At 42.7% G+C, this 26,526-nt stretch overlaps 1 protein-coding gene across 2 annotated transcripts in view; it reads right to left on the bottom strand.

The window, feature by feature from the left end:
• ZNF827 (zinc finger protein 827) overlaps positions 1-26,526 on the bottom strand; it is a 183,746-nt gene that overhangs the window by 27,670 nt on the left and 129,550 nt on the right. For both annotated transcript variants that reach the window (XM_056562852.1, XM_056562851.1), the window contains exons 6-8: positions 10,711-10,944; positions 9,546-9,600; positions 8,990-9,087 (exon numbers count right to left, since the gene is read on the bottom strand). In XM_056562852.1, coding sequence (XP_056418827.1) covers positions 8,990-9,087; positions 9,546-9,600; positions 10,711-10,944 — 387 coding nt within the window. The remainder of the gene's footprint in view (positions 1-8,989; positions 9,088-9,545; positions 9,601-10,710; positions 10,945-26,526) is intronic.

Below are 26,526 nucleotides of genomic sequence, written 5' to 3'. Positions count from 1 at the left end.
GGTACAGTGAGTGCAGTCATACAGCAGTGCGGCCACAGTGATTGCAGTCATACAGCAGTGTGATACAGGGAGTGAAGCCATACAGCAGTACGGCCACAGAGAGTGCAGCCATACAGAAGTGCAGTCACAGTGAGTGTAGTCATACAGCAGTGTGGTACAGTGAGTGCAGTCATACAGCAGTGTGGTACAGTGAGTGCAGTCATACAGCAGTGTGGTACAGGGAGTGCAGTCATACAGCAGTGTGGTACAGTGAGTGCAGTCATACAGCAGTGTGGTACAGGGAGTGCAGTCATACAGCAGTGTGGTACAGTGAGTGCAGTCATACAGCAGTGTGGTACAGTGAGTGCAGTCATACAGCAGTGTGGTACAGGGAGTGCAGCCATACAGCAGTGCGGCCACAGTGAGTGCAGTCATACAGCAGTGTGGTACAGTGAGTGCAGTCATACAGCAGTGTGGTACAGTGAGTGCAGTCATACAGCAGTGTGGTACAGGGAGTGCAGCCATACAGCAGTGTGATACAGGGAGTGAAGCCATACAGAAGTGCAGTCACAGTGAGTGCAGTCATACAGCAGTGTGATACAGGGAGTGAAGCCATACAGAAGTGCAGTCACAGTGAGTGTAGTCATACAGCAGTGTGGTACAGTGAGTGCAGCCATATAGCAGGGCAGTCAATGAGTACAGCCCAGACAAACACTAGGAAGATATTTTAAAAACATCGATTTCAAACATGCTTCCAGAGTACGGTAAATTGCTGACAATAGGGGATAAGATGTCTTAGCGCCGGAGTACCCCTTTAATGTATACATAAGATTATTCCATCACATAAATATATATACATAGAGCAGCAACACACAAACATGAGTCACAATAGACGGCAAAAACTTGCTATATGGCGTTATGCTAATATTTTCCAGCAATATCATGCTCCAATAGAGAAACTCCGTGGATGAATTCTCATTCCTCCATATACTTCCAGGAAGGTTCTCACCACAGATTGATAAGAATCCAATATAGCTAGCCTATCCAGGACTTGCAACAGTTTCAGATGCATGAACCAGCTCCAAGACATTATGCCATGGCAAAGATGTTACCACTGTAGCCGAATCTCCACTGTTATCAGACACTGCCAACGACTGCAGACTGGAATCGGAGTATATAGCGGTCGTTGGCAGGGTCTGATCACAGCTTCAAGTCCCATTGGGGGACAAAAAAGGAAAAAGTTTGAAAATAAAATGTTTTTTTTAATAAATAAAGTGTAAACAAATAAAAAAGAAATGTCCCTTTCCCTTCCCTATAAAGCCATAGATAATAAGAAAAGAATAAAAAAACGAATACATATAAGGAATCACTGCCTTTGTAACAACTTCTACCACATAACTATAAAAAGATATTATCTTGCACAGTGAAAGCCATTTAAAAAAGAAAAAAAAAATGACAACACAATTGCTAATTTTGGACACCTTGCCTTCAAAAAAGCGGACTATAAATGATCAAAAGATCGCAATCAGAATAGACGACTCAATAAAATCTACAGCTCATAGTGGGTATAACAGAGACTTGGTTGGACAATAGCTGTGACTGGGCGGTCAACATACAGGGTTATAGTCTATTCAGGAAGGATCGGACAAAACGGAAAGGGGGAGGAGTTTTTCTTTATGTGAAATCGAGTCTGTAGGCCGCACTGCGGGAGGATATATGGGAGGGAAATGATAATGTGGAGTCATTATGGGTAGAAATATATGGAGATAAAAATAATAAAATTCTGATAGGGGTTTTCTATAAGCCACCAAACATAATGGAAGAAGCAGAAGATCAATTAATGAGGCAAATAAACAAGGCAGCAAATCAGAATGAGGTGATAATAATGGGGGACTTTCAATAAGGGAATCTCTCGAGGGGCCACAAAAACAATGAACTTAAGGTAGGCAAAGTTTGATCAGCTCAGAGAAGCCCTTAACAATATAAAATGGGATAATGTCCCAATACTGACACTAAATGGGAGACTTTTAAAAATATCTTAAATTCTCACTGTAAGATGTATATACCTTATGGGAATAAAAGGGGCACAAATAAAAAAAAACAACAATATGGATAAATAAAACATGGATGTTAAGGTTGCAATAAATGACAAAAATAAAGCAATTAAACAGGACAGCAGTGAAGAGAGAAAAATGTAAAATATGTAAAAAACAGATAAAAGCCGCAAAAATAGAAGGTTGTACTAGCACTCCTCTGTGCTCACTCCTGTCCTATCAGACTTCAGTCACCAAATAGATGAGAAGGGGGTTACAGAGCAAGCCTGCAGTGATTGGATGAGGAGACCCAGCACTAATGGAGGAAGATGAGTCATGCAGAGTAAGTATATGCCCCCTCTAAGCACAGAATGAGAAAGCATGTGAGCAACAGATAGAATGTATTTGTGAGAGCAATACAGGCACTTGCCCGGTTTTTCCTTCCTAATCCTTGTTGGGGCCGAAAATAAACAAAGGAGGAAGCTTTTGACTTCATATCCCATCCTCCTATATTGTTGTCATATCCCAACCCCATATCCCGTCCTCCTATCCCGTCCTCCTATCCCCTCCTCCAATCTCGACCCCCCTATCCCCTCCTCCTATCTCGATCCCCTATCCCGACCTCCTATCCCATCCCATCCCATCCTGCTATCCCGACCTTCTATGCCGACCTCCTATGCCGTCCTCCAATCCCGACCTCCTATCTTGACCCGTAATATGTGTACCAGGCATTTAAATATCTCCAGCCGTACGGAAGTTATGTGGGAACATACATTTCCCATTGATTTGCATGTGACTTTAAACAAAAACCCCGATACTCACAAATGGGGGTAGTTAAGGGTTAAATTAACTATCCTATATTTTAAGTGGACATATAAGTAACATGTGACCAAGTATTATCGATATATCTCCAACCGTTTGGAAGATAACCCTGGCAAATTGGGTGAGTAAGGGTTAAATCACCTATCCTATGTTTGTTGTTGATATATAAGTAACATGTGTGCCAAGTTTCATGTTAATATCTTTAGCCATTTGGACGCGATGCTGGAACATACACACACACACACACACACACACACACACACGAACATACACACATACACACATTGGGGGGAATTTATCATTGTATATAGAGCTGTTTTGTGTATTTTTTTGCGGAAAAATTTGCGTAAGTGTTTCTTTTGCTTTTTTTTTGCGCAAATTTGATATTTTTCATACCCTTGTCTACGATTAAGTTGACCATAGAGCACTTTCTACTGTAGAATCGAATTCTCTAATTGCAGGGTTTTTTTTCCGCCAAAAAAATGCGCAAACGGCAATTTCTTGCAAAAATATACACCACCTCGGAGGACACGTACCAAAGTGTCTATTTTGACACAGTAAGGACTGCTACTCCCATCATGGACAGACTCTGCTCATGATAGGAGTTGTAGTCCAGGGGCTGAGGTGCAGATCGCAGCAGTTCATTATCCAGAGACCCGCTGCAATCTGCATTTATTAACTATACAAGCTGATGGCACATGCGGCTACACTGCGCTGCCTGCCGCTCCTTTTATACACTGTCGGAACACCAATAGCTATTCACCAATCAAAGCTCCCGTCTCCCACTGGGGATTATGAATTGACAGTGTATATAGAAAACGGCGGCAGCGCAGTGTAGACGCATGTACCGCTGGCTTGTATAGTTAATAAATGCGGAGCGCAGGAGAGTGATCTGCCCCTCTGCCCTTGGACTACATCTCCTATCATGGGACAGAGCCTGTCTCATGATGGGAGTAGTTGTAGTACCACAGCTCTGAGGGATGGCAATTGCACCCCCCCCCCCCGGCTGCGGGACTTTTAGGACTACTACTCCCATCATGGACAGACTCTGCCCATGATGGGAGTTATAGTCCAGGGGCTGAGGTGCAGATCGCATCAGGTCATTCTGCAGAGACCCGCTGCGATCCGCATTTATTAAGATAACAAGCCGGCGGTACATGCATCTACATTGCGCTGCCACTGGCTTCTATATACACTGCCATAATTCATAATCCCCGCTGCCGGGAGAGGGGAACTCTGATTGGTCAATATCTATCCACCAAACAGAGTTCCCGTGTTACGGTGGCGGGGATTATGAATTATGACAGTGTATATAGGAGCACACGAGCGCAGTGTAGACGCATGAACCACCGTCTTTTTAATTTATATGCGGATCGCAGCAGATCATTCTCTGGAGATCTGTTGCGATCCACATTTATTAACTATACAAGCCGGCCTTACATGCGTCTACATCGCGCTGCCCGCCAGCTAGTATATACACTGTCATAATTCCTAATCCCCGCCACCGGAACACGGGAGCTTTGATTGGTGGATAGCTATTGACCAATCAGAGCTCCCCTCTCCCGGCGGCGATTATTAATTATTACAGTGTATATAGAAGCTGGCGGCAGCGCAGTGTAGTTGCATGTACCGCTGGCTTTTTAACTTAAATGTGGATCGCAGCAGATCATTCTCTGGAGATCTGTTGCGATACGCATTTATTAACTATACAAACCGGCGGTACATGTGTCTACACTGCGCACCCGCCGGCTTCTATATACACTGTAATAATTCATAATCCCCGCCGGAACATGGGAGCTCTGATTGGTGGATAGCTATTGACCAATCAGAGCTCCACTCTACCGGCAGTGGGGATTATGAATTATTACAGTGTATATGGAAGCCGGCGGGTGCGCAGTGTAGACGCATGTACCGCCGGCTTGTTATCTTAATAAATGCCCCGGTGCGATCTGCACCTGGATTATAACTCCCATCATGGGCAGAGTATGTCCATGATGGGAGTAGTAGTCCTAAAAGTCCCACAGCCGGGGGATGTGCAAGTGCCATCCCTCAGCGCTGCGGTTCTACAACAACTCCCATCATGGGACAGGCTCTGTCCCATGATAGGAGTAGTAGTCCAAGGGCAGATGGACAGATCTCTGTTCACATTGCGGGTTTTGCATAATGGGAACAGAGCCTTTCTGGCAGTGTGTTCCCAAACAGGGAGACTCCAGCTGTTGCTTAACTACAGCCCCCCCATGATGGGAGTGGTAGTTTAGCAACAATTGGAGGCTCATTATGTGAACTCTTCCCAGGGGAGGGCAAAAAAAATGTACTAACCCATATTTCTGGGTTAGTACATTCTGGTTGTTCTTTTCTTCTCATTTCATATACGTGAATGCGGAGGACTACATTAGATTCGGTGGACTGCAACGATGAATAAAAAAAATTTTTATTTCAATAAAATGGTTAACGAGGGCTGTGGTGGAGTGTTTTTGTTTTATAAAAATTTTTTTTCAATGTGTCTTGTTTTTTTATAATTGAATTTTCAGGGTTAGTAGTGGAAGCTGTCTTATAGACGGATTACATAACTAAGCCGGGGTTTAGCGTTAGCCCCAAAATCAGCTAGCGCTAAGCTCCAATTATGACCCCGGTACCCACCACCACAGGGGTGCCGGGAAGAGCCGGTACCAACAGGCCCGGAGAATGAAAAATGGCCCTCCTTGGCCTAGGTGGTAACAGGCTGGCGTTATATAGGCTGCAGAGGGCCAGTAACAATGGTCCTCACCAACCCTGGTAACGTCAGGCTTTTGCTGCTTGGTTGGTATCTGGCTGATACTAAAAATAGGGGGAACCCTATGCGTTTTGTTTTTTTTTATAAATAAAAAAAAGTGTGGTTCCCTCATTTTTTCAGTATCAGCCAGATGCCAACCAAGCAGCAACAGCCTGACATCACCAGGGTGGGCGAAGACCATTGTTACTGGCCCTCCCCAGCCTAAATAACGCCAACCTGTTACCGCCTAGGCCCAGGAGCGCCATTTTTGACACTCCGGGCCTGTTGGTACCAGCTCTTCCCGGAACCCCTGTTGCAGTGGGTACCAGGGTAATAATTTTGGGTTAGCGCTAGCTGTTTTGGGGGCTAACGCTAAGCCCCAGCATAGTAATGGATTCTGTCTACAAGACGCCTTCCACTACTAAGCCTGAAAATTCAATTATAAAAAAACACAACACATTAAAAAAAAAAATTTTTAAAAAAACACTCCCCCTACAACCCTCGTTAACCCTTTTATTGACATTTAATTTAAAAAAACGCTGTTCATCGCCACAATCCACATAATCTGACACAGTCCTCCGCATTCACGTATCTAAATTTCGAAGAAAAAAAGCAACAAAAAGTTTAATACATTTTTTTGTTTCCACACACCAGCAAAAACGCAAGAAAAAATGACAAAACGTAGGAAAAAGCTGGGACAGTTTTTCTGGCGTTTTTTATGATGGACAAAAAAACCTCAATGGAATCCGATCTCAAAGCAATAGAACAAAATCCCTACGTCCACTTTTCTTGTAAGGTAGAGAAGGAGTGTACGGTAGAGCAAGGGGGGGGGGGGGGGGGGTTTCTATATTTGCACAAGATTAATCAAAGGAGTGCACCGCCTTAGTAAATTCTGAGCAAGAGTGTAAATTAATATATATACATATATATATATATAGATTATATATAATTGTAATAAAAGAAGAACTAATATTAAATAGACAATTCAAATATATTCAGACATGACTTATAATGCATATTTCTTTATCCTTAGTATGGCTCTGATTGGCCTTGCTAATTACTCAATATTTTTTTTCACACTATTAATATTGCTCCAGAAATTACCAAACCTGCTTTAATTTTGGCCTTTGCGTTCCAGATGACAAATCCATACTTAAGAGAATTGATAATGAGCATCACTTTGCTCATTACAGATATTATTCCCACTTGTTTCCTGACCTCGGCACTGCATGTGACATGGATGGCGATTTGATTTTATGTGGACATCTGTGGTCTTCATATAACCCCAGTTACGGGTCAAGCTCCCATAATTGGTTATGCCTGGTCTTTGGAGAAAAAAACTCTTTCAAGCTATATATTATTTGCTGCTGGCAGGATGCATGGCAAGGTCTAATTTGGCCTGTATTTCATAGATTACGTCAAATCTTTATTATTACCTTTTGATGTAAAGCATAAAAATGTGCTCAAGATCAGAACACATCTTATGCTTCTGCTGGTGCATCCTTTTCTATTATAAATCACTTGGTCATGCAAGAATATACAAACTTTCACTCTTTTTGTATAAAAAGATCAGTACAGCTCTTAGAGGGGATAGTTAAAGGGGTACAACAATTTTTTTTTCCCTATCAACTGGCTCCAGAAAGTTAAACAGATTTGTAAATTACTTCTATTAAAAAAATCTTAATCCTACCAGTACTTATCAGCTGCTGAAGTTGAGTTGTTATTTTCTCTTGGATAACAGTGCTCTCTGCTGACACCTCGGTCTGTCTCAGGAACTGTCCAGAGCAGGAGAGGTTTTCTCTGGGGATATGCTCCTACTCTGGAAAGTTCCTGAGACAGACAAAGGTGTCAGCAGAGAGCACTGTTGTCAGACAGAAAAGAACAACTCAACTTCAGCAGCTGATAAGTACTGTTAGGATTAGAATTTTTAAATAGAAGTAATTTACAAATCTGTTTAACTCTCTGGAGCCAGTTGATATGGAAAAAATTATTATTTTTTGGCTGGAATACCCATTTACATACAAACTTAACACACACAATAGTAATGCTCTTTTTAGAGGAGCACTTCAGGGGCTCATACTTTTCATATCAGGCTTGTTATCCAGCTTCAGTTTAAAGGAAAACTGCCAGCTTGCTCCCCCCGCACTAACCAGCGGTACTGACTGATAGTGGGAGGCTGATCAGTTTGATGCTTACCGTGCCTGAATCCGCCACGCCGTTCGGCCATAATCTTCAATTTTCGGTATATGTTAATGAGGTGCTAACTGGCACTCTGACGTCAGCGCCGCTGGCCGCAGCGCTGCCCGGCTCATCAATATTCCTCCCCTCCCTCCGCCTCTCCCCGCTCTGTAATGAAGAGAGAGGGGAGGAATATTGATGAGCTGGACGGCGCTGATGTCAGAGTGCCAGTTAGCCAGGCAAGTGCCAGTTAAAAACCTCATTAGCATGTACAAAAAATCGAAGATTACGCCAGAACGGCGCGGCGGATCCGGGCAGGTAAGCATCAAACTGATCAGCGTCCCCCGCACTTTGATGCTTACCGTGCCCGGATCCGCCGTGCCGTTCTGGCGTAGTCTTCGATTTTTGGTATATGTTAATGAGGTGCTAACTGGCACCGGCCGGGCACTCTGACGTCAACGCCGCCCAACTGATCAATATTCCTCCCCTCTCTCTTCTCCCCGCTCTGTAATGAAGAGAGAGAGGTGGAGGGAGGGGAGGAATATTGATTAGCCGGCCAGCGCTGCGGCCAGCGCGCTGACATCAGTGTGCCAGTTAGCCCGGCCGGTGCCAGTTAGCACCTCATTAGCATATACCGAAAAGCGAAGATTACGGCCGAACGGCAAGGTGGATTCGGGCACGGTAAGCATCAACCTGATCAGCGTCCCCCGCACTACCAGCCAGTACCGAAGGTTAGTGCGGGGGGAGCAAGCTGACAGTTTTCCTTTAATCATAGTCATATTACCTACATTTAATTGAAGGGATTATCTTATGATTTAAGATTATATATTTCTCTGTAAATAAAAATAAAAAAACAACTTCTCCTATTATACAGACTTGTGATGTTGCACTGGTGTTCCTTTGAGTCCCTCTCAGAATGATCAAATAATGTTCAATTCAAGTGCTTGAGAGAAGAAGTGATCTTATTGCCTGTTCTGACCAATAATAAGAATCACTTTGTGCCTGTGTACAAAAAGATTCATCCAGTTGGACTGAGCTACTGAGCACGTGTGAGCACTGGCACTGGACACTTTAGGGAGATTAGAGTGAAACATATCTTTTATGTCATCTTACAGAAAAATGTAGTACTTAATTGTGGGACAACAGATTTACATGGCACAATATATATATATATATATATATATATATATATATATATATATATATATCACATCTAACTACATACCTGACAATGAAGGCCTTCCTTGAGGAGAAGGATCATTTTTTGGGCCATCTTTTGAGCTGAAGGGTGATTGTCTAAATTTGTCTTCAGAAAAGAATGGGCTAAAAGTAGAGAACAAAATTAGTCATCAAACAACTCATGAGTCGTAACAATTTAGATGTCTATAGAAATGGTAGGTATTGAACAAATTTTTTTTTTTTAACGTACAAAATAAAAAATTAAGCAGTAATTATACACTGCATTTGATTTTTACTAAATAGTAAACTGTGTATCACATTAGTCAACCTGAGTTTGGAGTGAACTATAAACATTACGGCCCAAAGTTATCAATCTGTCTGAGACAGAAATGGTTTGATTTCCCCATAGTAACCAGTTATAGCTCAGCTTTCATTTCTCAGATTGAACTGGTAAAGTGACAGCTGACCTGTGATCATTTGCTATGAGCAAATCATACAGGGTTTGTGTCTGACAGACCAATAAGTCTGGTTCTAAGGCAATGCTTGTGTTACATATTATTCTGGTATATACAGGATATTTTATGTAGAAAGAAAACTATTACCTGGTTGTTCTGATAATGTTTGACTTGTTATGATTGTTTTCTTTACTGACTTTCTCTGTAAAATAAAAGACCAAAAAGATAGTTATAATTTTTCAGGGCTCCCCTTAATCTGCATATCCCATGTATTCCACCCCAAGCACAATAGTGTATTATCTACTATGATCATTAATCATCTTTCTTTAAAGGGGTACTTCGCCCCTAGACATCTTATCCCCTATCCAAAGGATAGGGTACAAGATGTCAGATCGCCGGGGTCCCGCCGCTGGGGACCCCCGGGATCACGGCTGCATCACCCACCTATTGCGGCTTCCGGAAACGCTGAAGGCTTCGGCTCCCGTCCACGGTGACGGGAGATCGTGACATCACGACTCCGCCCCCGTGTGACGTCACGCCCCGCCCCTCAATGCAAGTCTATGGGAGGGGGCATGACGCCCCCTCCCATAGACTTGCATTTTGGGGGGCGGGACACGGCATCACACGGGGGCGGAGTTGTGACGTCACAATCTCCCGTCACCGTGGTCGTGAGACTTTAGGATGAGAGCCTCCAGCGCTGCCGGAAGCCGCAACAGGTGGGTGCTGCAGCCGAGATCCCAGGGGTCCCGCCCCTGGATAGGGGATAAGATGTCTAGGGGCGGAGTACCCCTTTAACCTTTCTTTAAAGGTGAAGTTCCATGTTATATTACTGAAATGTACATATACTTAGTCTATTTAGCACATATAAGATACTTACTGCTACAGCTCTGTCCAATTAACTATTTGACAACCTCCATAGTCTCCATAGGATTCAGTGTAGAGATGGCTATATATGCTTCCATTAAGGTCTGTAAGAGGGGCTTCCTAAATGTAGAGGGTTGTGGGTATAAGAAGCCACTTCTTCTCTGAATCCTATGGAGACTGTGGTGGCTGTGAATTGGTAACCAGGGGACACAGGAACTACACACATATACAAACATTTCTGTATAAGATCTATCTTTCTATCTCACCAATATCTATTTCTTTCTCTAATATCTATATCAACAAGTCAATGTTGCAGACAACTATGCAAGAGAACACTGTGCACCAAGGAGGTAAATTCTGATTTGCATACTACCAAATGTCATCAGAATCTTTATATCCGGATATCTGGAGTTTGACATTAAAACACTAGTATAAATTGGTATATTACCTGACAATTTGAAAAGAAGTTCTGAAGCCATCTTCACAGAGATGTCTTGGCTGAACAGGTTTCCCTCGGGAATAACTCTGCACTCTGGCATCTTCTGCAAGTGCTCGGTTTTTTCTTGCCTTAATAAAGTGCTGTAACCAATGTTTTGTCTGGGGGAGACGGAAGAGTCAGTGATGTCAACCTCCATGGGTTCTTCTTTAATCTTCACAGTCTGCGCATCCTTACAACTTTCAGCTACACAGGGATGCAGAAAGAAAATTCAATTACAAGCTGTACCTTAGTGAAAAAACAGTCTGAATGCGGTCTGATCTCAGTAGTTATGTTGTGGAAATGACTCAATATAGAAAAAGGCGACAGAAAACACCAAACAGAAAACTTTTTAAGGCAGCATTATTGTTTACAATCTTAGGACATTAGGATTTGGCCAAAAAGCGTAAAATTAACCACATAAACCCAAGTGGAACATCACTAAAGATATTTATTTGTTTTAAAAATCTTTCAATGTAAACTGCTTTCTTCTACATGTATATTTCAGAGACTTTATTTTTGCTTCATTTAACAAACATAAGAATGATAAGAATAACGAAAGATTTGTATTTTTATTACTGCACAATGTAATGTGGAATATATACTACAAATACAAATGACTTTCCTAAAGCCTCTGAAAACACCAGCTCCTAAGAAAAATATTTACTACAGCAAAAAAAATGTTTTCCTAATTTTTATCATTTTTTTTTAAAGGGTACTCTGGGGAACTGAACTTATCCCCTATCTAAAGGACCCACCGACATCTCCTATAAGGGGCCTGTCCAACCTACGCGTCTCCAGCACCCAAATTCTGAGACAGGCACAAGGGACACCACGCTTAGCCAATGACTGGCGGCAGCAATGTCCCACCTCAGTAGCTGATTGGCTATGCGGGCCGTTACTTGTGCCATCTCCAAAGGTGGTGGCCAAAGTGCGCAGAAGACTGGTAAGTGGCCAGGCCCCTGTCCAGGAGATCAAGCAGGTCCCAGTGGTCAGACCCCTGGTGATCAGACACAAAGCCCCTATTCTGTGGATAAGTTCATTTCCCTAGAGTACCCCCCTTTAAAGAAAAACTGTCACATATTTTCTCCCGCACTATCCACAGGTATTGGTGGATAGTGCGGGAGACGCTGATTAAAACGAGCCCTACCTTGGTCTGATCCGCACCGCCGTTCACCCGCAATTGTAGTTTTAATCTCTGTGTATATCCGGCTGTAAATGGCAAAGGCGGGACTTCTGCGGGCTAACGGACACTGACGTCAGCGCCGCTCATGAATATTCATCCCTCCCTCTGGTTAGGAGCGGCGAAGAGAGTGAGAACAGGAAGGATGAATATTCATGAGCGGCGCTGATGTCAGTGTCCGTTACCGCAGAAGTCCCGCCTTTGCCAGTTACAGCAGGATATACACAGAGATTAAAACTACAATTGCGGGCGATCGGCGTCGCGGATCAGACCAAGGTAGGGCTCATTTTAATCAGCGTCTCCCGCACTATCCACCAATACCTGTGGATAGTGCGGGAGAAAATATGTGACAGTTTTCCTTTAACTAGACATCAAAAGCAGTAACATCAATCAGACAAAAATCATTCTTAAATAAAAAAAAGAGGGGGGGGGGGAGCTCAATGCAAATATAGTAGTAAGAAAGCCTAAACCGAGGATACTGCATTGCACCTACCCTTGTGCCAAAAGGCTAATTTAGTAAAACAGAAAAAGATGCAGTCCTACTAGGTATAGGGGAAATAGGAAAAAAATAGAGGGAATAAGAAGTGTCTAAAACATAAATAAATAAATTGTATTTATTGAATGATAGTCTCAATGATGTTCTATAGTCTGGGCAGGGCCCTTGCCACAGACTGAACAAAATATATTAAAAGAATATTAAGACCTATATTGTACATAAAATATACATAAAATTTGCACTGTTGCGGGAAATAGATTGCTAAAAAGTCTTGAGAATAAAATATATTCGGGCTAGCAGGTTAACAAAGTCAAATAGCAGTTTTGGGAGTGCTGGAGGCTCCTAAGTAAATGCCCACTGTAACAGTTTGTGCGCGTATTAGCACTGATGCAAGAAGAACAATAATCCTCTATCTCCGACAGCACGGAGACCGGGTAAATGAGTAACAAAGTTAGAAGATCAGGCACTAAGTGCCTCTTACCCGGTCAGGCACTAAGTGCCTGATCTTCTAACTTTGCTCTTACCCGGTCAGGCACTAAGTGCCTGATCTTCTAACTTTGCTCTTACCCGGTCAGGCACTAAGTGCCTGATCTTCTAACTTTGCTCTTACCCGGTAAGAGGCACTACGTGCCTGATCTTCTAACTTTGCTCTTACCCAGTAAGAGGCACTAAATGCCTGATCTTCTAACTTTGCTCTTACCCGGTAAGAGGCACTAAGTGCCTGATCTTCTAACTTTGTTCCTCATTTACCCGGTCTCCGTGCTGTCGGAGATAGAGGATTATTGTTCTTCTTGCATCAGCGCTAATACGCGCAAAAACTGTTACAGTGGGCATTTAATTAGGAGCCTCCAGCGCTCCCAAAACTGCTATTTGACTTTGTTAACCCACTAGCCCGAATATATTTTATTCTCAAGACTTTTTAACAATCTATTTCCCGCATCTGTTTTTCTATTTCAAATCTTTTTAACAATCTATTTTTCTATTTCAAATCTGTTTGTTTTTCCTGGAATAGCCCTTTAAATACAGACTTCATTCAAGTCTGAGAAAGGGCACTTAGCCTGCAACATACATTTAAATTCTTTAGGAACACATGTTGCAGATTTTCTGCAGCAGAAAATGTGCCAAATGCAGAAGTGGATCCCAATGGAAAGAGAGTAGTATAACACCTTCCTTGATATTTCCCCACTCCGTTGGATTCACTTCTGCCTTTGGCACATTTTCTGCTGTAGAAAATCAGCAGTGTATCTGCAGCATGTGTGGAAGTGTTCATTCAAAAACAGAGGAGTACTGTACACTGTCTATGCATGTGCTTTAAATGTTGTGGCTGATGTTTACCATAAAAGGGTTTAATTTTCAAGGGTTTGTCTCATGCAGGCATTCACTGTCCTTTGGACACCCCAGAGGCCGGACCACCTCCAATGAGCCAGAATGGAGAGACGCTTTCTAAGAGTATCTCCAGTTCCGGTGGACTGTCGTTCTTGTTTTGTAACAGGGCCATATAAAATGTTTTTATCAATCTTACTTCTCTAGTAATATAACACTTGTCCTTAATTACGGAAACCTGGATAACTCTAGGGACCATCATTTCCTTTCGCCCACAAAATCAGTAATGATGTCACAAATGGTGACAAAGCAATGAGATTTGTTGTAAGTTAATTTAAAATGTTCCCATTTCCTAGAAGACACAGCTTATGGAAGCAAAGATCTAAAAGGCTTTTAAAGAACATGTTTTCTTCCCCCTCCAAGCCTGGTGCAGAAACGTTAAGCAGGGTTGTTGAGGTCAGCCCTAATGTACCTAGTATAGCCAGGCTTGCTCTTTTGTCAGCCGTGCAGGAAATAACTTGAAAGCTGACCTCTGTTCCATTTAAGATGGCAATTCCATTTCTCTTCACCTCAGCAGAGGCCAAAGCCATATGCGGAGATGTCCAAATCATCCATTTAGTTTAGATCGTGTCACTTAGAATGTGTCCATGACAACGATGAAAGATTATGCATTGGGGTGAATTCAATTCAGATGATAGTTGTAAATAGCACATGTCCAGATTTGCTGATGTAGGGTTAATGATAATCCTACATTTTTGTGAATATAGGGATGTCACTTCTACTTGGACATGAAAATAACTTTATAGTGGAACATTAATGCACTTCTATCATTGTAACATACATGTATTACTAATTTAGTCCCCAAGAGATTACCTCTAGGACCAAGGCGATGTACCAGGTAATCATAATAATGTTCTTTTATTTATATAGCACACACAGGGCCAGATTAAGGCTGCCTGGAAGACGCAGCACTTCAGTATGATGGGGCCCCCAAACAACACCCCCAAGTCAGTCCCCCCTCTGACAGACTTGTGGCTGGCTAGCAAGGGTGGACTGACAACTCTTGGGGCCCCCCATGCACAATAAATAAATTTTTCAATTAATAAAGAAAATATAGCAAAATAACACTATTTTGCAAAGTGGGGGTGTGTGTCGGCTTCCACGCAATATATTTTACGGTTAAAATTACACATTATCTTCATTCTGTAGGTCCATATGATTACAACGATACCCAATTTTGTTTTGTAGGTTCAGTTATATTTTTCTACTTTTTATGAGAAAAATGTTCCCATTCTGAACCCTAAAAGGCTGGGTTCACATCACGTTTTTCCCCATACGGGAGCACATACGGCAGGGGGGGAGCTAAAAACTTGCGCTCCCGTATCCCTGCGTATGCGGTCCCGTATGTAATTAATTTCAATGAGCCCACCAGAGTGAACCAGTCGGCTCATTGTTCCAGGTATGGGGTTTCCCAACCAGGGTTCCACCAAGTGTTGCACAACTACAACTCCCAGCATGCCTGGACAGCCAAAACCTGTCAATGGTTGTTTAGGCATGCTGGGAGTTGTAGTTTTGCAACATCTGGAGGCTGGCGAGGTCACTGTGTACATACATTACATTACTTATCCTTTACTGATCCTGAGTTATATCCTGTATTATACCCCAGAGCTGTACTCACTATTCTGCTGGTGAGGTCACTGTGTACATACATTACATTACTTATCCTGTACTGATCCTGAGTTATATCCTGTATTATACCCCAGAGCTGTACTCACTATTCTGCTGGTGAGGCCACTGTGTACATACATTACATTACTTATCCTGTACTGATCCTGAGTTATATCCTGTATTATACTCCAGAGCTGTACTCACTATTCTGCTGGTGAGGTCACTGTGTACATACATTACATTACTTATCCTGTACTGATCCTGAGTTATATCCTGTATTATACCCCAGAGCTGTACTCACTATTCTGCTGGTGAGGCCACTGTGTACATACATTACATTACTGATCCTGTACTGATCCTGAGTTATATCCTGCATTATACCCCAGAACTGTACTCATTATTCTGCTGGTGGGGTTACTGTCTACATACATTACATTACTTGTTGGGGGTTGATGTCAGTGAGCACTTAGTGGTGATATCAGAGGTGATATCACTGGTGAAGTCAGGGGGTGATATCTGAGCACTAAGTGGTGATGTCGGGGATAATGTCAGTAAGCACTCAGTGGTGATGACGGGGATAATGTCAGTAAGCACTCAGTGGTGAGATTAGGAGACGACAGTGAATGGCGTAAATGTAAAAAAAAAATACCAAAGTCTAGAATTGCTGCTTTTTGGTCACATCATCTACCATAAAAATTAGTAAAAAGCGATCAAAAATTCCCATCTAAACAAAAATGATACCGATAAAAACTACAGATCATGGCACAAAAAATGTTCCCTCATATAGCCTTGTATATGGAAAAATAATACCCTTTATTATTATTATTACATGTTCTTCTCTGAACCGTCTGTAGCTATCTGGACTCCTTACTCAAGATGTGCCCATAACAGTCAATTAAAAGGATAATCCTTGAAACCATGCTCCTTCTAGACTAGATTTTCTTAGTGTCAGTGCAGACTCAATAGTAAACTATTTATGGTAAAACTAGGACGTGTGTGCTTACTTTCAATACATTTTGTTTCCAACAAATAAAGAAATAACTTTAAAGGGGTAATCTAGCCATAGATATCTTATCCCCTATCCAAAGAATAGGGGATATGGTGTCTGATCATGGGGGGGGGGTCCCAGCATTCTCTGTCCGGCTGCTGTTCCAGTCTCAGAGACCTCTGTGTTTCTAGGACTGGAGACGTGACGTGCCTTCACGCCCGCCCCATTCATGCTCTCATGCCCCCTCTCATAGACTTGAATGGAGGGGGCGTAGTGTGACGTCACGATGGGGGGGGGGGAGTAGCAGCCTGGCAGAGAATGTTGGTTGCTGCACGGAGATCGTAGGGGGTCCAAGCGGCGGTCCTCCTGAGATCAGACATCTTATTCCCTATCCTTTGGATAAGATGTCTATGGCCGGAATACCCCTTTAATAAAGAACATACAAGTTCAAAGTATAAGCACACATTCATACACCTATAGAAGGGTAACAAGACATTGTAAGGTAGCCCCTCCTGTATTTGAATTGATAGAGGAAGACGAGGAAAAAAAAAGTTAACAGAGTGACGACAGTACAAAAAAAAATAAAAAATAAAAAAACTTTAGTATGCGTTACAGTAGTAATGATATATATTATATGTATATTATACTTATACACCTTTATTTTCTTTTATGTAAAAATGCACAGAAATGTATTCAGCAGGTAAGGAAGGCCCCAATATTTGTATACCCCCCTTACATGACTAATTATAAATACTGTAGATTTATTTTTTCTATTAAAGGCCCCCAGCGCCCCTGTTTTAATGTGCCTCAATTACAGCTGCAGTAGAATATACGTGAATCCTGATACCTGCAAATTTCACTGACTCTCCGCAATCACCTACCAACCATCAGATAGCAATATTATTATTATTATCATTGTTCTCTAACCACTATGACAAAAGAATTAAAATACTTTGGTCAGCGTCAAACTTCCAAACATCCAATTTACAGTACATACTATCTCTGATCTATCTCTGATTTACAGTGACACCCCGACCTACGATGGCCCCGACATACGATAATCTCAACATGCGATGGCCTCTACGATGCTTTTGTATGTCGGGGCCATTGCATAAACGGCTACCTGGCAGCGCAGACTGCTTCAGCTGCCACCGGATAGCCGTTTACGGTGCTCCGTGTGGCCCGCCGACGATCATTTACCTGTCCTCGGGGATCCGGCGCGTCCTCTTCGGGATCCCCTGCATCGTCTGCGCTATCCATCGTCGTCATCACGTCATCCAATAGGAGCGGTGTGCGTAGCGACGTGATCACGGCGACGGAGAGTGAGGATGCCGGGGAAGCAGAGGCCTTGCCAGAGCGTCGGGGACACCCCGGGGACGCAGCAACAGCGATGGACGGCGACATCCAGGGCAGCGGTGACGAGCGGTGACGGTCTGGAGCGGCGGGGACACGTGAGTATAACCTCCAATACCAGTGGTCTTCAACCTGTGGACCTCCAGATGTTGCAAAACTACAACTCCCAGCATGCCCGGACAGCCGTTGGCTGTCCGGGCATGATGGGTGTTGTAGTTTTGCAACATCTGGAGGTCCGCAGGTTGTAGACCACTGTCCTATACTTTACATTGCACGGATCCCTCAACATACAATGGTTTCAACAAGCGATGGTCCATTTGGAACGGATTACCATTGAGGGACCACTGTATTTATAATATAAGCACTTCTCATGAGTGATTTCTTCTTGTTACCTCCTATTCACTGGTATAATTGATGCCGATCGGTATAGGTAAAATGTGCTCATCTATTTCTACATGGGGCTAGAAGACAGCATGTAAACAACACTGTACTTCTCTAGTCACTAATTAAATCCAACGTAAGCTATGAAACAAATACTCTTCATCTGAAAAGTAAAAAGGTTCTGATAACAAAAGAGCCACAGCATGCGGATCCAGTCTTCATAACCGGCAAACACTGTAATTTTCTTTTCTTCTTACAAGTGACAGTGTAATCAGTACTTAGCAATAGACAACAAGAAATGATACAGTGTAACAAAGGCTTGCATCTAAACAAGCACGCACACACACACACACACACGCACAGACACACACTACGCGTGCGCACACACACACTCACACTCACACTCCTGTGGTGACGCTTTAACAAAATTACATTTGCCTATATTTCACAAGGGACAAAAGCAAAATGCTAAAAAAAAGTAAATGATCTAGGTTCCAAATCACTGCAAATGTCAGCCTGGCTGCAGTCGAAGATTCTAATAGTGAACCATACTGAACTGCATAAATTAGAAATAAGGCTGTGACAAAAAGCAGTGTACTTAAAGGGGTTATCCAGGAAAAAAAAAAACTTTTTTTTAAATATCAACTGGCTCCAGAAAGTTAAACAGATTTGTAAATTAACAAGGTAGAAACACTATCCGGCACTGCTGTACAAGGCGTGAACATAAGTCCTAGGGGTGGTGCTCAATCTTGCAGAAAGAAAGAATTCTTACAACATGTAGAAGAAATGATGGCACTCACCCGAAAACGGACTTGCAAGGATGACTTTAATTACGTGCTTGTCAACCAAAGTGCATGTGCATGGCAGCGTACAGCATTCAGGCAGGTGATGCAGGCAAGGACGCCGGGGGAACCAGCGTGCAGATGGTTACAGCTGTCTCGCACTTTCGTGCTTCGTGAGGCCATGTCCGCTTCCAGGCTGATCCCAAGTAAATACCTGTGGGACCTCCCTAGGGGCGGAAGCTGAGAACACCATGTGAGACAATCAAACAAACGGTGAATCATGTGTAAAAGTTAAAAACATTTAAAAACACAAAATTGTAAGGCATGCTGGAATATAGTAACTAAATGTAAATAGCAATTAATTAAAGATGCCTAGGTCCAGTTTATCATTAAGACCAAGTCTACCTTGTGCGCCTGTGCGCATGATCCATCTAGCTTCGGTCTGAAGTAAGTCTTTGCGCCTGTCAGTTCCATCTTTAACTGGCACCCTTTCGATGCCAAAAAAAAACAGAGTGATGCAGGGTTTCCATTATGAGCTTCCCAGACGTGGTCTATAATTCTCGGTAAACCTTTTCTGCTACGCAGAGAATAAATATGTTCACAAAACCTGATATGTAACCGGCGAGTGGTACGCCCAACATAGAAGCGTCCACAATTGCACTTGAGTCCATATACTACATAGTTGGTTTTACAGCAACAAAAATCTTTCATCTGAATGTCTATGCCTCCTATAGTTATTACTTTACTGCTTAACAGTTGAGGGCACCATTTACAAGCAATGAAGGGTTGGTAACTACCGGGTATAGGAAACCCACAGCAGGGAATTCCTTACTACATTACGGTAGTTACCACCCTGAGCACGTTAAGACCGCCATACCCTATGGCCAAATACTAAGACTTAGGAGAATTAATAGTTCCTTTGACAATTTTTGCAGCCAGGCCGGGGATCTCTCCAGGAGATTGGAAAAGAGGGGTTACCCCACCAAGGTCCTGGAGAAAGCCTTTGCAAAATCTTCGAGACAGGATAGGAGTAAACTTCTTAACGGCTCGGACAGGAGAAAAGAAAAATCAGATAGATTTACCTTCTCCTTTCAGTTCAGCTCTATGCATAATGCAATTAATACCACTATTAATAAACATTGGTTTCTGATACAGAACGACCCCATTCTTGCTGAATGTTCTGTGAAGAAACCAATTGTAGCATTTCGCAGAGCCAATAATTTAGGGAACATCCTTACCCGTAGTAAATTTGTGTCCTCTCAGAATAACAAAAAAACACAGTGGCTTAATCTAAAAGGTAACTACAAGTGTGGTAATTGTAAACTGTTATGCAGTAAAGTAATAACTATAGGAGGCATAGATATTCAGATGAAAGATTTTTGTTGCTGTAAAACCAACTATGTAGTATATGGACTCAAGTGCAATTGTGGACGCTTCTATGTTGGGCGTACCACTCGCCGGTTACATATCAGGTTTCGTGAACATATTTATTCTCTGCGTAGCAGAAAAGGCTCACCGAGAATTATAGACCACGTCTGGGAAGCTCATAATGGAAACCCTGCATCACTCTTTTTTTGGCATCGAAAGGGTGCCAGTTAAAGATGGAACTGACACGCACAAAGACTTACTTCAGACCGAAGCCAGATGGATCATGCGCACAGGCGCACAAGGTAGACTTGGTCGTAATGATAAACTGGACCTAGGCATCTTTAATTAATTGCTATTTACATTTAGTTACCATATTCCAGCATTGCTTAACAATTTTTGCTTAAATGTTTTTAACTTTTACACATGATTCACCGTTTGTTTGATTGTCTCACATGGTGTTCTTAGTTTCCGCCCCTAGGGAGGTCCCACAGGTATTTACCTGGGGATATGGTCTCATGAAGCACAGAAGTGCGAGACAGCTGTAACCATCTGCACGCTGGTTCCCCCGGCGTCCTTGCCTGCATCACCTGCCTGAATGCTGTACACTGCCATGCACATACACTTTGGTTGACAAGCACGTAATTAAAGTCATCCTTGCAAGTCCGTTTTCGGGTGAGTGCCATCATTTCTTCTACATTGCCAGATTTGTAAATTACTTCTATTAAAAAATCTTAATCCTTTCAGTACTTATGAGCTTCTGAAGTTGAGTTGTTCTTTTCTGTCTAAGTGCTCTCTGATGACACGTGTCTCGGGAACCACCCAGTTTAGAAGCAAATCCCCATAGCAAACCCCTTCTAAACTGGGCGGTCCCCGAGACACGTGTCATCAGAGAGCACTTAGAAAAGAAGAACTCAACTTCAGAAGCTCATAAGTACTGAAAGGATTAAGATTTTTTAATAGAAGTAATTTACAAATCTGTTTAACTTTCTGGAGCCAGTTGATATATATATATATATATATATATATTAAAAAAAAAGTTTTTTCCTGGATAACCCCTTTAAACTGATCCTCGTTCAACACATATGGTAAGACAATAATGAGGTTTGTTATGTCAGACCATCAATTATTTGTATGACAGAGAGCAGAAACCCCTTTGTTACTTCTCAGAGATTTCTGTAGCTGAAAATGTGACAACATTCCAAGCTTACATGAATTTGCTAACATTTTTGGTAGAATGTTATGTCAGATTTCCAGTAATGCAGTCTATGAATGAAATGAAAGGGTTTTGAGCGTTCAATAGAGGTCTTAGATCACAGACTTCAGTAATGTTAAGTGGTATGCAGAAAATCCTACATACATTGAAGGGGATTGAGCATAGCAGCAGAAGACCCCATCAGATTTCACTCCTGCCAGGAGCTTACAGTGGGGACTGACTCAAATGAAGTCGACTGTTCAAGATGAATTTCCTGTTATATGTCAAGAAGAGATAGGTGTCTAGCAGATGCTTATCCCGATCTTCCTCTTGCAGTAAACATGCATGCTTACTGACTCCAAGAAGGTATATTTATAGAGGAAGCAAAGGATAAGAACTCATGACAGTTATCAACACTATACAATTTTAAAATTTAAAATTTCTGTAGAAACACCTCACAAATATCAAGATCTGTTCACAGTCGTTCATTAGGGACTTTTAGTCTAATTCCAGTGGATAGAAATCTGTTCATGGAAACACAGGCTTGTTAGAAGACGCAGCACTAGAGGTGAGCAAATCTACCGGAAGAATCAGTAATTCCAGATCTAATGACGTGATCATTGATGTAGTACGTCTTGAAAAAGTAGTCCTGCTTTCCAAATGCTCTAATTCCCCAGAAAAGTCTGGTATAACTTTTCCAAGGAATCTTGAAGGCAGAACAATTTTTCCGGATGAAGTGAATTGACGGCAGCTTCAGCAGGTTTGGATTTTTTTTTGTAGATTCAGTTAGAGCTGAGCGGTATGACCAAATATGTGTATCACGGTATTTTTGTAACTTATGGCAGTTCCACGGTATATAACAGTATTTCTTTCACCCCCCCCCCAAATCATGTGACCCGCCAGTGCTGTTCTGCTCCCCCCCCCCCCAAATCATGTGACCCGCCAGCGCTGTTCTGCTCCCCCCAATTAATTATCAGCCCAGCAGGGTACTACTCACATGTCACCCACAAGCACTGCCCTCCTCCTCTTTGTTGGGGGCCGCTGGAACTCTATACTGTACGCCAGTGGTCTCCAACCTGCGGACTTCCAACTGTTGCAAAACTACAACTCCCAGCATGCCCGGACAGCCAACGCCTGTCCGGGCATGCAGGGAGTTGTAGTTTTGCAACAGCTGGAGGTCCGCAGGTTTGAGACCACTGCTGTACGCTGTATCCCTATGCCCGGGCTGCAAAAGATACAGAAAATAATCTTTAACTTACCTGCGTCGGCCTTACGCTGTTCTTTGGGACTGGAATGTCGGACAGCCATCAGCCTATCACCGGCCGCAGCGATGTCCCACCTCGGCCAGTGACAGGTTAAACACACTGTCATGTAAGAAGCCGGCCAGAGCTCCATACATGACAGTGCGCTCTGCCTATCACTGGCTGGGGCGGGACATCGCTGCGGCCGGTGATAGGCTGACGGCTGTCCGACATTCCAGTCCCAAGGAACAGCGTAAGGCCGACGCAGGTAAGTTAAAGATTATTTTCTGTATCTTTTGCAGCCCGGGCATAGGGATACAGCGTACAGCAGTGGTCTCAAACCTGCGGACCTCCAGCTGTTGCAAAACTACAACTCCCAGCATGCCCGGACAGCCATTGGCTGTCCAGGCATGCTGGGAGTTGTAGTTTTGCAACATCTGGAGGTCCGCAAGTTGGAGACCACTGGCGTACAGTATAGAGTTCCAGCACCAGCGGCCCCCAACAAAGAGGAGGAGGGCAGTGCTTGACATATGTGAGTAGTACCCCGCTGGGCTGATAATTAATTGGGGGGGAGCAGAACAGTGGTGGTGGGTAACATAATTTGGGGGGGGGGGGGGAGCAGAACAGCGCTGGCGGGTAACATGATTTGGGGTGGGGGAGCAGAACAGCGCTGGCGGGTCACATGATTTGGGGGGGGGAGCAGAACAGCGCTGGCGGGTAACATGATTTGGGGTGGGGGAGCAGAACAGCGCTGGCGGGTCACATGATTGGGGGGGGGGGAGCAGAACAGCGCTGGCGGGTCACTTGATTTGGAGTGGGGGAGCAGAACAGCGCTGGCGAGTCACACATGATTAGTTCCCCGATGTGAGGACAGCACAGCGCTGGGCTGATACTTCATTCATTCCCAAGGGGGAGGGGCCCAACCGGTATTACGGTATGGGAAAAATTCATATCGTGCAGCACAAAAATTTCGGCATTCGGTATGAACCGGTATACCGCCCAGCCCTAGATTCAGTCACCTCTACATAGTACTTCTACACATACTGGAATAAGTGGAGTGCCTGTGCGTCCACCACACAACCAGGGCAGAATTGTAGCCAACAAAGATTCCTAGCAGAGATCTTTAAATTTGTTTAAAAAAAAGTGAAATGAAAATATTGGGACATTTTAGAATAATTCCATTTGTAGAAAGCGGAATGGCTCTTTAAATCTTTAATGAAGAATGAGGCTAAGAATGCTGTATAGTGGAAGAAAAAAAAATAACATGAAGTCATTACGCTTTGTTCCAAAGGTGAACAATACACTAGCCTGTGTAAAATGCAGAATTGCTGCCAGACCCTTGGATGGAGCATTTTGCTTCAAACATCTTTAAATAGAAAGTTCAGCTTCAGTTCACAGAGGCCGACAATGCTTTCATGATCAGTAGCTCACCACTTTGTGAACTGTATATTGCATTAACTTTATGGTTATAATGAAAAGAATGCCATGCTAATATGAGTACCTTTAAAAGTATACCAAAGGTAAAATAAATGAATGCTAGTACTATCAAAAAGCCAACCATATGATCCTACTTATTATATTATTCTGCCTTGTAGCCCAATACAGAAAATAATAAACCATACATGTCCCAGAATCAAAGTAATCTTATGCAGGGAGGAAGCTCCGCAAGCCCTGACTCAACTGCAATAAAGCTAACCCCTTACCCTATCAAGGACATCCATTAGAGGATGGGGACTAGAAAAGTGCTTCTCTTCCTAAATCATATTTCTAAAAAAAAAAACTACTAATAAACTAAAAACATACATAAATAAACTAACTATAATAAATAAATAAATGCATGCATACTTCTTTCAGAAGCCTACATAAGCATGGCGGCGCTCAGCAGTCTGTATGGAGCGGGCTCCCGACTCAATAGCCAGGGGGCTGCCGCTAACAGCCAGCATGCGGCAACCGCCGTGGCTGGCTATTAACCCTTTAGATCGTCGCTGTTGTCTAAAGGGACATGTGAATGCTCCCTGGTTGGCTAGTGGGGTGGATTGCCCCCCCCCCGCAGCATGATCGTGGGGAGGAGATCCACTATAGAGGTAGCCAGAGGGCTTACCTCTGCTTCCCTGTGGCTCTGTCACTGATAGAGCCTGGCTGAACCAGGCTCTATCAATGGATCAGAGAGCACACAGATCAATGGAGTTCAATAGAACTCTATTAATCTCTATGATGAATCTAATGATTCCTCCTAAAAATCTAATAAAGTGTAAAAAAAGAAAAAAAAAGCTTTAATAAAAGTTTTAAATACACACATTAACCCCTTCTATGTTAAAAGTTCAAATCCCCAAATTAATACCAAAATGGTACCGATACAAAAAACTGATTATGGCGCAAAAAATTAGCTCTCATCCAGCCTGGTATGCAGAAAAATAATAAAAATAAATAAATATATATATATATATATATATATATATATATATTTTTTTTTTTTGGTTCGGAGAATATGTTATTGAAAAATTTTAAGGTATCGTTATAGTAGGTAGTTATGGCTATTATAGGGCGAGGAGGAAAAAATTTGAGTGTAAAAGCAAAAATTGGACCAGACAAGTGGATCGTCATGAGGGACAAGTAGATTTTGCTCCGTTTTAGTCCCGTGGACAAGTAGTTTTTTATTACATTTCCACACCCCTGACTCATGGGATTAATGCAGCATTGCACGTCACCAACAGTGATCTAATATTGCATATATTGCACTACTTTTCCTTATTCATGTATTGACTGTTCATGCACTAACTGTAATATTACACATACTTTAAATAGACAATACTTATGCTGTTTACGACTGAGGTCATATCATATAGTTAGTGCAGTATTGCACTTTGTTCACTTAGGTTTTTCTTGTAGGCAGCATAATCGGTCTCATCGTTGGTTGGAGCTTGTTGACATCCAGATAGTAGATCCTACGCGTTTCCGCCATCAGGATTCCTCAGGGATCTCATAATTATCTGTGCGTCCTCCTCTGTACGCTATGTGCGGCACTGATGAGTGCAATATACGGAACTGAGTGTAATAACTGTGGCAACACTATTTAAAGCACTCCGAACGCAATACATGGGACTATGTGTAATGACTGTGGCAACACCGCTCCTATGCGCTCCTAAATGGGCTTCTAACCTGGCTCATGCACATGTACTTTATGTCCACTATACACACGCAAACCACAGAGATGCACCGTGATACTGATATTGACAAATAGTAGTGAGGTGTGACATAACACTGGAGCGAAGCAATACAGGTGGCAACAAAAGGCTGTCATCATCCCATTTTTAAAGGCTAAAGACAAAAGTAAAGTGTGATTTCTTTTAACAATATTAATAATAGTGACGTTTTAGGTCCCCTTTATCTTAAAATAAATAAGAAACCTCATAAAATCCCTTTTTTGTGCTTGCTTGATACCATAATTTTAATGTACAAAATAAAATAGAAAATCAATGTCTATCCTGCTGGTAAGTCAAAAGATCTAGGCTGCATACACAGTGGGTGTGACCATTTGTTGGTGATCTCCTAGTTACCAGTGGTGGTAACAGTGCCAGCAATAGTAAACACATAGTGGCACCAGCTGGCTGTAACTCACTAGCTCCCAATTCCATTACATTTTTTTTTAGCCCCACTAAGGGCCTATTATTAGCAATTGTTTAATTGCTTATATAGATCAAACAATTACACTGATCTATGAGATCAGCAGTTGGTACAGGCTGTACCAATAAAGCCTGTTCTGCTAAGTCTATGGCCACCTTTATACAGTAAATCACCATATCAGAAATCCTGT

Source organism: Hyla sarda, chromosome 1 (assembly GCF_029499605.1).
Source record: "Hyla sarda isolate aHylSar1 chromosome 1, aHylSar1.hap1, whole genome shotgun sequence".
Classification (NCBI taxonomy): Eukaryota; Metazoa; Chordata; class Amphibia; order Anura; family Hylidae; genus Hyla; species Hyla sarda.
This window is presented reverse-complemented; position numbering and strand designations above follow the sequence as displayed.